Source organism: Colobus angolensis, unplaced genomic scaffold, assembly GCF_000951035.1.
Source record: "Colobus angolensis palliatus isolate OR3802 unplaced genomic scaffold, Cang.pa_1.0 Scaffold2, whole genome shotgun sequence".
Classification (NCBI taxonomy): Eukaryota; Metazoa; Chordata; class Mammalia; order Primates; family Cercopithecidae; genus Colobus; species Colobus angolensis.
This window is the reverse complement of record NW_012115154.1, coordinates 10,889,578-10,904,896: the sequence shown is the minus strand read 5'-3', so window position 1 is coordinate 10,904,896 and position 15,319 is coordinate 10,889,578. Positions and strand designations below refer to the sequence as shown.

At 46.3% G+C, this 15,319-nt stretch overlaps 1 protein-coding gene and 1 gene segment (V, D, J or C); both read right to left on the bottom strand.

Moving 5' to 3' along the window:
* Nucleotides 1–236: 236 nt before the first annotated feature.
* LOC105511227 lies at nucleotides 237–7,298 on the bottom strand. Its single transcript, XM_011941342.1, has 2 exons — nucleotides 5,393–7,298; nucleotides 237–1,105 (listed from the first exon to the last, which is right to left on the bottom strand). The coding sequence occupies exons 1-2, from the start codon at nucleotides 5,661–5,663 to the stop codon at nucleotides 528–530; spliced, it is 849 nt and encodes a 282-aa protein (XP_011796732.1). The 5' UTR covers nucleotides 5,664–7,298; the 3' UTR covers nucleotides 237–527.
* Nucleotides 7,299–9,989: 2,691 nt separating this feature from the next.
* Nucleotides 9,990–13,504, bottom strand: LOC105511228. The segment is given in 3 exon segments: nucleotides 9,990–10,182; nucleotides 12,789–12,992; nucleotides 13,116–13,504. Coding segments are annotated over 3 exon segments (291 nt in total).
* Nucleotides 13,505–15,319: the final 1,815 nt, after the last annotated feature.

Genomic DNA, 15,319 nt, shown 5'->3' with positions numbered 1-15,319 from the left:
TATTAAAAATAAAACACTTCTTGAGTTAAAGTCCTTGGAAAAATTATTTCAAATCAAATGAGTTGGACAACAACGAAAACACTCAGAGTCTAAAAATCAGATTTCCTGAGCGAATCAAGGTGAACTGGCAGCAGTGGTGAATGCATGCCTGTGTGTATCAGAACAGCAGCAATGGCAAATGGAAAGAAAATAAAGGGTACATGTGGCTTAAAGTAGGCAGAAGAAATGAAGTCTTATTGTTATCATGATTGTATTTATCACGTAAGGACCACAAAAGTTGCAAAGACCTTTACTTCAAACAGGAAGAGAGGTTTGATATTTTGTTGCAGAAAACTTCCAAGGTGACAGGAATAGAAGAGGCTTCAGAAGAAAGATGTTCCTGGGGATGTAGCCTTAGACCTTCCAGATGCCAGATGCCCCAACATATGCAGGAGAGGCATGTTTCCTGCCCTTGACAACCTCATGGATGTGGGCAACACAGCAGCCTCCAAGACCTATAGAAGATGTGTCTGCCCTGAAGGCCAAGGCTAAGACACCCACTCCTTGCTTGGAGCAGTGAGCTGGCTCTGAGGACTCCTAGAGGGCTGCAGGCCCTGATTGTTTTCACCACCTACATTTGCAGTCACTGTGTTTCCGAAATGAATCTGTGGTCTCTTTCTACCCAAAGGACAGCCAATGTCCAAATCCACCTCTTTCCCATGAAAAGTGAGGAGCAAAGAGAGGCCTCTGCTAAGGGTCTCTGGGAACTGCAAGGAGAGTGAAGGATGAGGTTTGTGAACAGGAAGGAAGTGACTGTGCCACGCTGTGGCTAAGCTGCTGGCACAGAGATACACGGCCGAGTCCCGCTGCTCTGTTCGCTGGATCGTCAGAGTGGAGACAGATCCCTCAGGCCTGTCTGCAGAGAACCGATCATTGGGCAGCCCTGATTTGTCTGGTTGAGCATCATAGTTGAAGTAAGTCAGAAACTTTGGGCCCTGCCCCAGCGCCCGTTGGTACCAATAGAGGGCTTCATGACCCGAAATTGGATCACACCTGAGAGATACATCCTGTCCCTTCTTTGTGACTTTGTACCTGGGAGACTGGGAGACTCCAGCACCCGTGTGATCTGTGGAAATAGAATTTGGCAACAGAATAAGGAAAACATTTGTAGTCATCACTCACACACACACACACACACACACACAGACACACACCTACATACAGAAAAAAAAAATGAAACTACCTTGTGTTCAGAGGACTCACCTGTCCCTAGGAAACCCAGGACCACCCAGCAGAGGAGCCTGGTGCCCATGGCAGGTCAGGCCAGGACGGGGGCGTTACCAGATCAGTGTCACTGTGAGCAGGAGCAGAGGATGACGGACGTCCTTGTCCCCACAGGGCAGTTCCCACAGTGACATCACTTCCTCTCTCAATCCCCAGGACGTCCGGGTCACAGTATTTATATTAGAACACACTTGGGTGAGGCTTTAAATATTTATAACCTCTGTTTTAACAGTATCAATGCATGGCTCATCGCTTTGGGCTCTAGAGCTGTCTGAACTCAGAGACCTCACACTGCCTCTCTGATTTCATCTTCTCATCCTACAGCCGCTCCTCTGTCTGCCGGGCATGTCCTGTAGGATGTGCCAACACTGTCCCCAACATAGGGCACAAAGAGGTGAGCTCATTGTTTTTCCTGCAAGTCAGGGTCCCCTCTGCCATCCCCATCCATGCCCCAGACTCCTCCATTCCCCCAGTCACTGATGCCCAATGGGACTGTCCCATCACTTGGGTTCCCTCACGAACTGCCCTCATGCCTTTCTTCTGGGATCACTTCCTACCTTTGTTAACTGTAACTCAGAAAAGATACGCATAGAAAATCATCTCAGGCATAGAGTGACTTGCTAATGCTCATCTATTCCATGCCCTGGACTGGGTAACTGGGAACTTCCGTATGAAAAACACCAGGACCTAAAGTTCTAGCATCTAAGATTTGTTTTACCATTGTCCAATTTAAGTCACTGATGGAAGAAAAGTACTCAGTTTACTATTTAGGTCCAATTTATACAAATAAAATTAACATTCTTTACTCTGAAATCATATGTTCTCCTTTGAGTAAATTAAAAGGTCACATAAATCATGAATTAAACCTACAAGGCATGGCCGGGTGCGGTGGCTCAAGCCTGTAATCCCAGCACTTTGGGAGGCCGAGACGGGCGGATCACGAGGTCAGGAGATCGAGACCATCCTGACTAACACGGTGAAACCCCGTCTCTACTAAAAAAAATACAAAAAACTAGCCGGGCGAGGTGGCGGGCGCCTGTAGTCCCAGCTACTCGGGAGGCTGAGGCAGGAGAATGGCGTAAACCCGGGAGGCGGAGCTTGCAGTGAGTGGAGATCGCGCGACTGCACTCTAGCCCCGGCGACAGAGCAAGACTCCGTCTCAAAAAACAAACAAACAAAAAAAAACCTACAAGGCTAGACTGGGCCAAGAGAAGACACAGCTTTCTTCTGGAAAGTCTGTCTCCAGGGTTAGTCAATGTGATGCTGGAAGGAGGCTGGCATGCAAAGTATTTTTCCTTGTTGGAAGATGCTGGGATGTGTGATATCCTGGGTACTCAGCTGATCTGGGGGAAGGGTGGTCAGGCGTGTAATATGACGGACCAATTGTTGTTAGCAGAACTGTCCTGGGAAATTGTCTTTCAACCATCTGAGACATGTTTTGGGCTCTTTGGCCCTCTCTGTTCTGTCCTGTTTGGGGGCCAGGTCTCTACACAGAGAGAAGGTATCTCTACCACACAGTATTCTTGCCATCTTCACAGAAATGCAGGGCACTTTCTGCAGATTTGAGGATTTCACTTTGGGTTTGCCATCAAATCATTGAGCTGATCAGCTACAAATTCATGAAGCACATTTCTCATACTGCAGAGCTCAAAGAGAGACCAGAGCACTTGCTTTGGTTATAAAAGAACTGGGTCCAGGAAGGCAGCAAGACCTGAGCTTCCCTCCCTCTCCACAGGTCACTGCACTCTGAGCAGGAGCCTGATGTCCCAGCAACTCCAGCAGGAAAGAAGCTCAGGAAGGAGACAGAAGCAGGAGGCAGAGCCCCCTGCCTCTGGGTGGAGTGAGATTTCAGGCACAGGATTAAAAGAAGAGTTAGTAGCCAGCATCTAGAATATCTACATACAAATTGTGTCCACATTCATGTGGGCAGCACAGGTGTCCCCCGGAGAGGAGTCCACGGACCATGGCAGGTTGAGATAGTTGTTGATCTGGTGCCTAATCTGGGAGAATCCCTCCTGTGCTGGATTGTATTAAGTCAACTTTGCAAAGGTAAGAATCTGACTTTCCCACAATGCCATTTATCTTATTACTCTGGGTTAGAGATGGTCAAAGATACATTTGGTAAAATTTAGAAGATGGATATAAAACAGTCAGTATAACAATTGGCAGGTCATTGTGGTCAGACAGTGAGAGTCAGTGACCATCAGATATAGAGGCATCCAACAGACCTTGGAAGTCCTGTTCCTTCTGCACCCTGTGTCCAGTTCATCTTCCCAAATGCTGGCCAACAGCAGCCAGGCTGCCCCCAGTGTTTGGCAGTGCACCTGCAGGGGTGGCCCCCACACAGAGGGAACAGCTTCCCCAGAAGCAGATTTCTTTGGCTTTTTCCTGTTCTCCTGGCTCAAGGCCCCACTGCATGGCCTGGCATGCTCTGATCCTCTCATGTCCCTGCCACTCCAGCCTGTCCTGCCCAGACCTCCAGAAGCCCTGGCTACTGACTGGCTCCTTCACCTTCTGACTTCTCTCCTCAAGACCTTGTCTTCCTCAGCTCCTCCCACATATGCGTAAAGTCTAATTCTGACCATAAATCTCTTACACTCTCAAACTTGTAGTGGCCCTTTTTTATTGATGCAAACCTAATGGAGATTTTCTTACCAGAAGCGGTTTCAAGGAACAACCTTTAAGGATGGAATTCTAGAGGTAGATCTCTGATCTGTCTTGATTTATTGTGGGGAAAGACCCTGAAGGAGAGCACAGAGACCAGGAGGAGGTCAGGTGCTGCAGCTACAAGAGGCAACCTTGAGCCAGGTGTGGACGCCATGATAGTGATTCCCCATCAATTTCCAAGACTGACCTGAGCCCAGAAACCAAAGGGGTGGGCTTTTTTTACTTAATGCTAGATCTCTGCCAGGTTACAGTAGATGTAGTGTGTTCCTACTATTGGTTCATCCACCCACTCATCACCCACTCAGCCTGTCATCCACTCATCCAGTCTCTGTGAAATGGGTCTCCCCACATGTCAGGCACCGATATTGGTAAATGCAGCAGGCACAGCCTTAGCTCTCATGGGCTAAAAAATTAAGCGCAGAGACCGGTCGTGGTGGCTCACGCCTGTAATCCCAGCACTTTGAGAGACCGGGGATCATGAAGTCATGAGATCGAAACCATCCTGGCCAACATGGTGAAACACCATCTCTACTAAAAATACAAACAGGAATTAGCTGGGCGTGGTGACACATGCCTGTAATCCCAGCTGCTCGGGAGGCTGAGGCAGGAGAATCACTTGAATCAGAGTATCAGAGTTTGCAGTGAGCAGAGATCATGCCACTGCACTCCAGCCTGGCGACAGAGTGAGACTTTGTCTAAAAAAAAAAAATTGGGGGGAGCAGAAAAATAATCAGACAAGTATCTGAGAAAGCCCAAGTGTGCTAAAGGTTACTAACAGACACATGATTCTATAAGAGCTTAGGAGAGGAATGTTGATCTCAGCTGGGAGGTGGGGGATTGCTTCCCACAGGAGGGCTGATCATGCTGAGATCTGAAGCACAGGTAGGAGCTGGCCACTAGAGAAAGGAAAGCTCCAGCCCAGGGCAGAGAAAATGGCCTTTGAGGTCTCTGTGATGGGAAGGAAGGAGTCACAGAAGAGGGGTTCCCCTCATGGCTGAAGTAGAGAGGGGCAGGGAGATGGGGAGTGGAAAATGACTGCTGAGATGGGAAAGGTGGGCCACAGGAGGGTGGGGAGTGGGGGAAACCCTAGAGAGAGGAAGCAACACGGTCACCAGGGAGAGACAGGAGTCTAGATGGATCTGAAATACAAATCCTGTTTCATCCTGGGAGCCTCAGACTCAGGATGATGAGTTGAAAAGTAGGAGTTGGGGGAGCCCTGGCCCAACCCCTAAAGGACAGCTTGGAGGATAGACCAGAGAGAGCAACAAAGGAGACATCTGAGGGCCTGGGATGATCAGCCCAGGCCTGGCTGAGACTGCCTGCAGAGGCACCTGGCATAGAGCGAGGTTCATACTATCTGGGCCAGTTGGGGCCACTTGGGGTTCCAAGGTTCCTGTTCCAGAATACTCTGCCCAGGTCATCCCTGAGTCTTGGGTGGGAGAGGAGGGCAGAGCCTCCCTGCTTTCATGTGCAGAGAGGAGACAGCCTTGTAACGCTGTGGAGTAACTGCTGGCACAGAAGTACACAGATGTCTGGGAGGGAGCAGCCGACTCTAGCCTGAGCAGGAAATCCTCTGTGTTTATTCTGGAGGCATTGTAGCCATTGGAGACTTCTCCTTTGGTAGTGATACCAGCAGTAACTGAGTAATAAATCAGTCTCAGCCCCATGCCTGGGTCTTGTCGATACCAGTACATGTAGTCATGGTTCATATCCTGGGCACACTGCACGGTCATGCTCTGTCCTGTCTTCAGGACCTGGAATTTTGGGGTCTGAGTGACACCAGCATTCACTGGACCTGTAGAGAGGAACAAAGCTGATGCTGTAGCCCCAATGGAAAGGGGCTGGGCCTTGAAATCCACACAAGGGTCCCTGCCCAGGACCCACCTGTCCACAGGAGAGAAAAGGCCACACAGCACAGGAGGCCGATGCTCATGGCAGGTGCTGCAGGACGGAGGGGTCTTCTGGTTCTGTGCATTGATGAAAGGGCAACAGGACTCTCAAGGGAGTCATTCTGAGATGTCATTCTCCCTGCCTGGGCCCCAGAGCCTTCTTGTCAGGAGAGACCACGCCCATTCCCCAGATGGTCAAATTCAAGATGAATGCACCAGTGAACAGCTGAGAATAAGAAGGACACATTTGTCTGAATTGAATCAAGTCTACAAGATTTTCATGACTTTTTGTGAACAGTTTGTAATTCAATGTCAATTTTATTTCTTCAATAATATAATAAATAGCCTGGTGTTAGTTACCTACGTAGTGCTGTAGTCTAGAGTCTTAGGGAAACTCCTCATGTCTTCCTGGTGTTTTTGATTCCTGTATTCCAAATACTCCTTCAAGTATCCTTTTCTAATTTGGTTAATTGACCATAATCCTGTTTAAAATCCTTTGTCTATATTGGTTTTCTCTGTTATCAAGTTTCCAAATCCCAGGGGCAGGCTCACCAACATTGGACAAGTTTTGCTCTGTTTCTTCTCAATTCACTGACAGATGGGACTCCTGACAAACCCAGCTGAGCACCTTCAGCTCCACCCAGGGCTCTTGCTTTCCTTGTCTGGGGTGAGACCACAGCAGAAAGACCCACCTCACGCTGCTGACTGCCCTCTCTGTGTGGATGATGGTGACCACCCAGTGCTGCCCATGATCTGTGGACACAAAGGTGGCCTGATGCATGAGGGACTTGGGGAGAAAGGGCTGACTTTAGGGTAAGGAAGAATGCTCTGTTTTTATGTGAGATGCCATCTTTCATAGGGAATATCCCTTCATGCAGGATTACTGCCATTAATTTAGTAATAAATAAATTTTAGTAATAAAAAGGAGCTCTAATAACCTATCTCGTGATTCCTCCAGGGTTTCCCACGTTTTCCCTGGGGGTTCTCCTTGTCTGTTTTCTAAGCTCATCATTTTCTCCTAGACCCAGCCAACACCCTTCCCCCAGGTCCTTTGTCTACTGAACCAAGCAGCAGGGATTGATTCCTTCTGGCTACCCTCATTTCCATGGTTGCTTAATTACGGGTGGGGTGGTTTGGGATGGTACAGAGCAAAACAACATCAAGGGCATTATTCTTCCTAGGGCTCTGATTCACTCTCAGAACTATATGCTCCAAGGTAGAACCTCATGGTACTCATCACATGTGGATCAACAACCCCCCATCCTCACCTCTCAGCTTACCACCAAGTCAGAGACTCTTAGAGTAGAAAAGGCCTTAGAAATAATCTTATTTCCATTTCCAGGTGTGCTTTGTAAGGTGAACTTGTTACTAACACAGCAATTTGTCCTTAATTTCCAAAGAAATTACTCCCTCAGGTGTGCATCTGTGCTGAGACCTAAAAAATCCATCAGGAGAAGAGCAGGGTTGCATCACAGCCTCACAGCTTAGAATTTGATATGACATGTCCTTTGTCTTGGACATCCTGCGGCCACTCTGCTGTGTTCCCAACTCACCCTCCCCACTGCCTGTGCTTTCTTCTCTACTGATTCAAAGAAAGTAAGATCCTCCTAATTTTAGAATGCAGGAACATTTACCAATTTCTGCCCCATAAGAGTCTCTCTTTGAATTCTGAGATATTTATTAAACAAACTCTGAGTCCATTGGCCATGCCATTTTTCACTTCACCACCAGTCTTCACAAGGTAAAGGAGATGTACTGATGTTTACTTAACCTTGAAAATAAATTATCCCACCTTCCAACTACTTACCAAGCAAAACTGACTAAAATCAGATGAGATTCTAGTTAATATTGTTTTCCTCTACATTTCACATATAGGAAGTGACCACTTAGTTGGTTCTCCTCCCTCCCTCATTTTAACAACAGCTCCTCACAGAGCTCCCTGGCCTAGTTTATCTACATCAGAGTCTCTGCTACATCTTGTGATGGGAATAGTTTTATCAAAACTCAGATCTTCTGGTTCCAGGCCACTAATCACTTATACCTGCCCACTGCCAACACCATGATGCCTGTACCTGCAGTGCTGTAGGGAACACAGAGTCTCTTAACCCTGGTGTCTGATTTAAAGACAACCCCAGATGGTTCTAGACTTCCCCTTCCTCAAACTCCAGTGACACATCTATCAAGTCCACATGGAAACAAGATGACTGGCCTCCATCTGGCTCCACCATTTATTAGCTCTGAGACCATGGGCAAGGCTATTCATTAACCTTCCTGGACTCTAGCCTCATCTAGAATCATCTATAAAACAAGACTAACATTCCTCTTAATGCTTTACACACATGAACTGAGATACTGTGTAGCCTCTTGTAGGTTTGATAAAGGTCTATTCTTTTATCCCTTCCTGTCTCCTCATGCAGGAGAAACCAATGGAGCCGTCACATTGGCCCTGCTAGGACTATGAGTGATGGAAAAGCTGGAATCATCAGCTGAGTGCTGGGGTGAGGAGAACCTAGAAGCGTAAAGATGCCATTCAGTCACTTTAGAAAAGATCTGGCAGAACTTAGGAATCAGGCAACAGAGCGCGAGTGTACCTGTCTACCCTCATTATGCAACGTGAAGCAGCTAATAGGAGCAGGTTAGGTCTATATAGACCAACCTGGAACAATAAGGACCAAGCCTGTTAACAGAAAAGAGTGTGCACACGGCAGGTGAAGTGTACAGGTGAACCCATTTTCTGCAGGTGTACTTGGGTGGAAAGGTACGCATGAACACAGAAAAGAGGGGTGAAAGGAAGCACACCAGAGTGTTCGTATTCATTACCAGTGGAAGGTGGGATTGGACTCGAGGGCATTATTGACATTTTCATTACATATATATTATTTAATTTGGTTATTAAAAAATCTTAACCACATGCAAGCTTTAAGTTTACACTTTTCATCAGGTGTCAGAATTTGTAGTGTCTAAATGGGCAAAGTACAGAAAGCTTCTGTCTCTGGAACTCCCTATAAAGGCCCATTTATTTTTTGTAATAAACTGAGGATAAAGTGTGCTCCGTAAAAACACATGAGCTCCTGGTGAACACAGCCAGTCTCTGACTGCTGAGGAGGGTGAGCATCGAGGTCGATACATTTGATGGTGAAGTCAGTTTCTGCTGATTATGAACTAATAAGGCTTCTACCTCTGAAAGCCTGATCACCACGGGGAAATGGGGGATCTCACTCCTTGTTCTAGAATAGGTTCGAATAGCCCCCTGATTGCAAAAGGAAGAGAAATGAGCCCCCTCTAGTGCCTGCATTTCCAAACTCAGTGAGAGCTCGTTTCTAGTTATACATTGTTCAAGCTTTAGAAATGCTCTTTGTTTCTGATCTAAGTAGCAGTATTATTACAATGTCGATTGTAATGATATTCCAGCATTTATCAACAGCACACAGCTTTCTCAAATACAGCTTTAGTGAGTGGGTTGAAGAAAATGCTTTCCTTAGGGAAGATTTTCTGACTTCGGTCTGCAATTATTAAAAATAGCTAGTCTATTTTTGGTCTTTATTGCGTAAAGAGTTAAAACTGCATTTGTCTTTAAACCATTAATGTAAATCATTCTGGCAAAACTGGGGCTTCGGTCTATCTGTGGGCCATCCTTAGTGATTGTATATTTGATTATTTCCACCCAGAATGGCTCTCACAATTCTTCAGGGACTAACACATAGCCCCGCTCTGTAAATGGAGCCTCTGTCTCACAACCAGCCTTTCCTGACTGGTAAAGGAGGGGAACAAGCAAAGGTCTCTGCTCAGCGCCCTGCACCAAAATCAGGTATGGGCTGAAGGAAGCTGGTGACCATGAGCTCTGTGTCTCTGGCATTGCCCACCAATTCATGGAAATGGACACCCATAATATGGCTCAGTGTATCAGGCACCGTGGCCTCAAAGTCACCCAAAGAGATATTTGTGCCTTAGGAAAACTCTTCCTAAGAGAATAGGGAAGCCACTTGTTTTCTTCTCCATCACCTTTTAATGCCAGTGTTTAACATTATGTTTCTGATCACTCTCTCAGAGTCATAAGGTGCCCTGTGTCTGGGAGATTCCCAAATCCAGGACACCTGTGAGGGAAGGAGATTGAAGAAGGAGACTAGGGAGGAGGGTGATGGGCAGGTAGGAAATTCAGTCGTGTAGAAAGGCTTGGGATCCAGTTACTCATCCATGACAGGGATTTCTCATGTTTCCAGAACTCATTTGATCCTAGGAGATGAAAGGATAGAGTTTCCCATTTAATGTTTCCAGACATCTATGTGGGAACTCAGAGGGCCTTTCAATATCTGCTGTTTATTCTTTCAAGATTGGTCAGTGGCACCTGGAACCGCTGTTGGTACTGACAAAATGGGGAACAAAACATCCACAATTTGTAAAACAATGCATTTTACAGTCTAGAATGCAAGAGAAGTGTTAATTAAATAGTCACACAAAGTCAGGGAAAATGACTATGGTGCTAAATCTATGAATATTAATATATATTATAAGCTGTGAGCATTTACAATAAGGAGGTACAGCCTAGGAAAACTGTTGAAGGAGCGTCTCCCTAGAGATGGTGGTAGATAAACTGAGATCTGGAGAAAGAACAAAAAAGAAGAGACTTGTGTTGACACAGACAATACAGCATGGAGTGGAAAGGCCTTTGGTGGGAGGAGCATGATGCATGAGGAATGGTCTGAACTGAGGGATCTGTGGTTGACGTGGAGGTGAGGGTGCATAGGAAGGGAGAGGACAGCTGGGAGCAGACATCACGTGGAGGAGGCTGAGGACTGACATGAGCATGGTGTGGGGAAGATGGAGTTGTGAAGGCCGACAGGGAAAGAACATAGACCTGTATTGTCAATGCTGCCTGCAAATATACAATTTCAAATGAACTTTCCTTTCTGAGAGCAACTGAGGAAGAGGACTTCTGAGGCCAGAGCCGTAGGAGGGGCCTGGAAGAGAGGCTGCCTCTGCTCACATCACAGTGATGTGCATTCCCTAGTCCAGCTGAGACTGGCCTGGGAGAGAAGCTCAGCACTGGGCAGAGTTTCCTATACACAGGGCTGCTCAGAAATCTGAGGGCCCCAGCCTGGTAGGTGTTGGGGAAACTCCTATGGGACAACGTCTTCACGAGATCATGGTCTCGTGAAGACAAGGCCACCTATATCTTCCACTGAGCTTTGTGTGCAGAGGAAGGTGGCTGTGGGGTGAAGGCTGGTGCAAGAGGGCACAGAGGTCTGGGAGAGGCTGACACCAAGGCCATATATTTGACTTTGAGAGAAAGTTACAGACCCACAGGGATTTCTCTGTAGTGCGGGCTGGGACAGATCAGCTGTGCACCAGCTTCGGCTCCTATTAACTCCCACACATGTAGTCATGGATGGCAGTCTCAGGCATCTCCATGCCACTTCATGTCCTGCGTTTGTTCTCTGGTACCTTGGGAACTGGTTGTCCCAGCTTCTGTGAAGTTTATGAGAGAAGGAAGTTGAGTGTCCAAGGAGGGACGCCAATAATGTAGACGTGAGGTAAAGGCTTAAGCTAGGGTATCGTGAGCCAAGGAAAAGGCTTTGAAGGACTCATCTGCCCCCAGGAGGCAAAAGGGCACACCACTGAGCAGCCTGGTGGCCATGGCAGGGTCAGGGAAAAATGAGGAAATTGTGGAGAGGGTTTTCAGCTTGTGCGTTGTGGAAATAATTCGTGGATGTCAGTAGAGTCAATTGATGATGCCGCTGCCCCAGCCAGCCAGTGACTCTGCACTCTGCCCGCTATTCCTCCCTCTACCTGCTGCAACCTTCAACCTACAGTACAGCCATAAACCTTCACCCATGTGGTCCCTGCTCCTGGCTGTCTTTCTTCTACAAGACAACAGACTGACAAGGTTCATGCTCATTTGCCCTCCACCTACCTCTCCACCGTCAGCTCAGGGTGTCCAATTTAAGGACAGGCTATTGTTTCTTCACAGAACGTATGTGCTTCCCTCCCATTTCTAGGTCTCTATCTTGTTTCTCATGTGAGATCTATTCCAGGTATATTTATTCTTAGTGGTGAAAATCCAAACTTAAATTTTAGTAGAATAAATTGAGAAAAATATCCTTAGATGTTTATATGAGAAAGCAGTTTTTGTCTACACAAAAACAAAATTGTGTTTAGTTTTTGTTGCATTAAACTCTTGTGCATCAAAAAACTCCATAAAAATGAAAATATAAGCTGCAGACTGGGGAAAGACAAAGGGAATGCATATAAATGATTTTTTTAAAGTGTGAAATTTAACATTCCTCAAAGTTGCTAATGAAGAGGCCATAGTAATGACCACTGAAGACAACTGGATCTCTACTGCCTCCCTGCTGGTCACTAGAGGGCAGTGTGAGGGCTCTGACTTACTGACCAGGATGCAGGAGGTGATGATGGAGCAGGGGAGTAGGTGGAAAGTGTATGGACTAGTTTGTTTCCTACTTCTGGTCCTTACAAGCCAGGAGACACTAGGGAAAATGACTCCATGTCCCTGAGCCTCCCATCTGTTAAGGAAGAATAAGAATGTTTGATGTACAAGACTGTTGAAAAACTCTAAGCTATATAACAAATACAAAGAATCAAGCACACATCTAGGGCTCAGCAGTCACTCTTGTTCTGAAGTTACCCAGGAAGTGACAAGCTGCAAGAAGATCCAGTAGAGAAGCGGGCCCACTGAGGGCACAGGAAACCTGGGCTCTGTTGGTTGGGAGAGCTCTGCACTCAGTAGGACAGAAGACATGCCTTCCAAACAACTCAAAGCTTCCCTTGAGGGAGTGAAACCTGAGTTGGGCCTGCAGCTCTCAAGTCAAAGCTAAGGAAGGAAGTTTACATACAGAATGTCAGTGACTCTGCCAGACTGTGCCAAGCTGCTGGCACAGAGATACAGGGCCGAGTCCCCCAGCAACAAGGCGTTCACATTCAGCTCAGAGCTATAGTTAGGGAACTGGAGACCTGAGAATCGATCAGGGAAGTTGCCTCTTCCTCTCTCTTCCTTCTCATAATACTCAAAGATAAACCGGGGCCCCTGACCCAGGGCCTGTTGGTACCAGGACACACTGCTGTGTCCAGAGATAGGAGAGCATCTCAGAGTCACTTGCTCTCCTCTCATTTTGATCAGGTGCGTGGGACTTTGGGTGACTCCAGCGTCCACTGAGCCTGTGGAAAAAGCAGATGGAGGATGAGCCAGGAGACAGCCTGGAGGTCCTCCCCAAGGTAAAGTGGAGGACACAGGGGTGGGAAACCTGAGAATGGGGTTGCTGTCCAGTGCACAGGACTCACCTGCTCCCAGGAGACAAAGCAGCGCCCAGCAGAGGAGCCCGGGGCCCATGGCACAGTGGGGCAGGCAGCACTGCACCTAATGCAGGGCTTGGTCCTCCTGAGGAAGAGCTGAGTGAGTTCTGGGCCTTGATTTTCCTGATGGGAGGGGTGTCCTGTGATGTCACTGTCCTGTGTCCTCCCAGTGCAGCCTTCCTTAGGTCTAGTGCTCCACAGACCCTGGACTCTACCTGTCCTGCAGAGCCGGAGGGATGGGTGAAGGCAGAAGCTTCTGCGATGATACAGTTGCTCCTCTGCCTACACTGCCCCAGCTCACAGGCTGCCCCATTGCCCTCTCACCCTCCTCTGACCTAGTGCTGCAGTGCTCCATGCTGGAGCTCACACACCTGCCCATCAGCGGAGAGTGACGAGCCTGTGATTAAACCTCAGGTTCCGGCTCTTCCTGGCTGTCCTCACAACATCTTTCTGATGCTAGATTCACACCAGCATTTCTTATTATATTTTCCAGTCCCAGAAAACATTCCCAGCCCCTTTCGTCAGTGGCCAGTGGTGCAGAGTCCCCAAGATTTAGTCTGTCTGATCAGATTCAAAGCAGACCTGGGTTATCTGTAAATTATTTAAGAGTACAGATTCCCCAGAAATTATAGGACTTTAACAGCTTACAGCATAGAGTTTGGCATATGGGAGACAGGACAGCAGAGGGAGGTAGGGTCACCATCTGTGCTGCTTTGCAAAATCTATTCCCATGGCTCCCTTCTTGCTGGGTTAAATTTCCTAGTGGCTAAAAGTAGTCACACAGTAGCCTGAATGCTTTGCCGCTTAGATATTTCTTTCAGCAGATATACTAGCAAATGGCTCATAATTTTTATATTCCATAAAGTTCTAGAACAGGACACAGCTTTTCCAAGGTTTTTGCTACTTATAACAAGGATGGCATTTGCTTCAATTTCCGATACCTTGTTCCTCATTTACCCCTGAGCCTTCACCAGAAGTGCCCTTTATGCTCTGTTTTCAGGAATCTTGGCTTTTGCTAGTCTGCTCCTCCCAGTTCTTTCAACCTCTATCTATTAGCCACTTCCCATTAACCAAAGCTGCTTCTACATTTTCAGAAATTATACCAACAGCATCACTCTCAGTACCATATTTTCTTTCAATTTTTTTTCCTACTGCTGTAGAGAAACACCATGGACTAAGCAATTTACCAAGACAAGAAGTTTATTTGGCTTTATAGATCTGGAGACTGGGAAGTCCAAGATAAAAGGGCCACAACTGATGAGGGCCTCCTGCTGTTATCCAAGGCAGAAGGAAGGGGAAGCAAGCACCAAAGTCAGAGAAAACGGCTGAATTCATCTTTTATATCGAAGACCATTCCCAAGACAACTAATTCACTCCCACAGTAAGGGCATTGATCTCTTTCTGAGGGCAGATCCCTCCTGACCTAGTCATAGCTGTCATAATCCCAATACCATTACACTGACAAGTTTCAACGTGAGCTTTTGTGGGGACACACAAGCATAGCACACACATCTACACTAAGAGTCATTATTTCCACTCTGAAGTCTATATATATATATAAAGAAAAAAAATGCATACAGGAAAGAATCCCACAATATGTTCACAACAACTTTATTCCTAATAGTTGAAGACAGGAGTAACATGGATATCCATTGACAAGAGAATAGATAAACAAGTTGTGGTATATTTATGCAATGGAATATTAGTCTTAAGAAAGAATGACCTACTGATACAACAATATGAATACACTTCAGAAATACTAATTTTGGAGAGAAACAACTCAATAAAAATATGATTCCATTATATGAAGCTCAAGAATAGACAAAGCTACTCAATAGTGATAAAATAGAAAAGTTTTTATTCCTAAGATAGAAATTGATAGGAAAAGAGCATGAGGACACTTTCTTGAGTGATGGAAATTTTTTTTAAATGATCATTTCAGTTACTGTTGCACTGGCATATACATTTGTTAAAATGTACAAGGATGTCCTTGTATTAATATTTGTGTTTTACTCTCTATTAATTATACCTTAATAAAAAGTATTACTAAAAATTAAGCAGCTAAATTGCATAAAAGGTGGGAGTCATATACAAATGTATGCTTGTATTCTGCACAGCCCAATTTAAAAATGAATCACACAAAAATAAGAAAAGACAGGAACACACCTATCTGTGTAAGATATGGAGAATGT

What these genes read in the sequence shown, in the direction of transcription:
- LOC105511227 (XM_011941342.1), bottom strand. Translation starts at nt 5,663, where the DNA reads ATGACCGTGCAGTGTGCCCAGGATATGAACCATGACTACATGTACTGG. An exon ending in TCTCCTCTCTGCACATGAAA is followed by an intron (nt 1,106 to 5,392) that starts GCAGGGAGGCTC and finishes CTATTTCCACAG; the next exon opens with ATCACACGGGTGCTGGAGTC.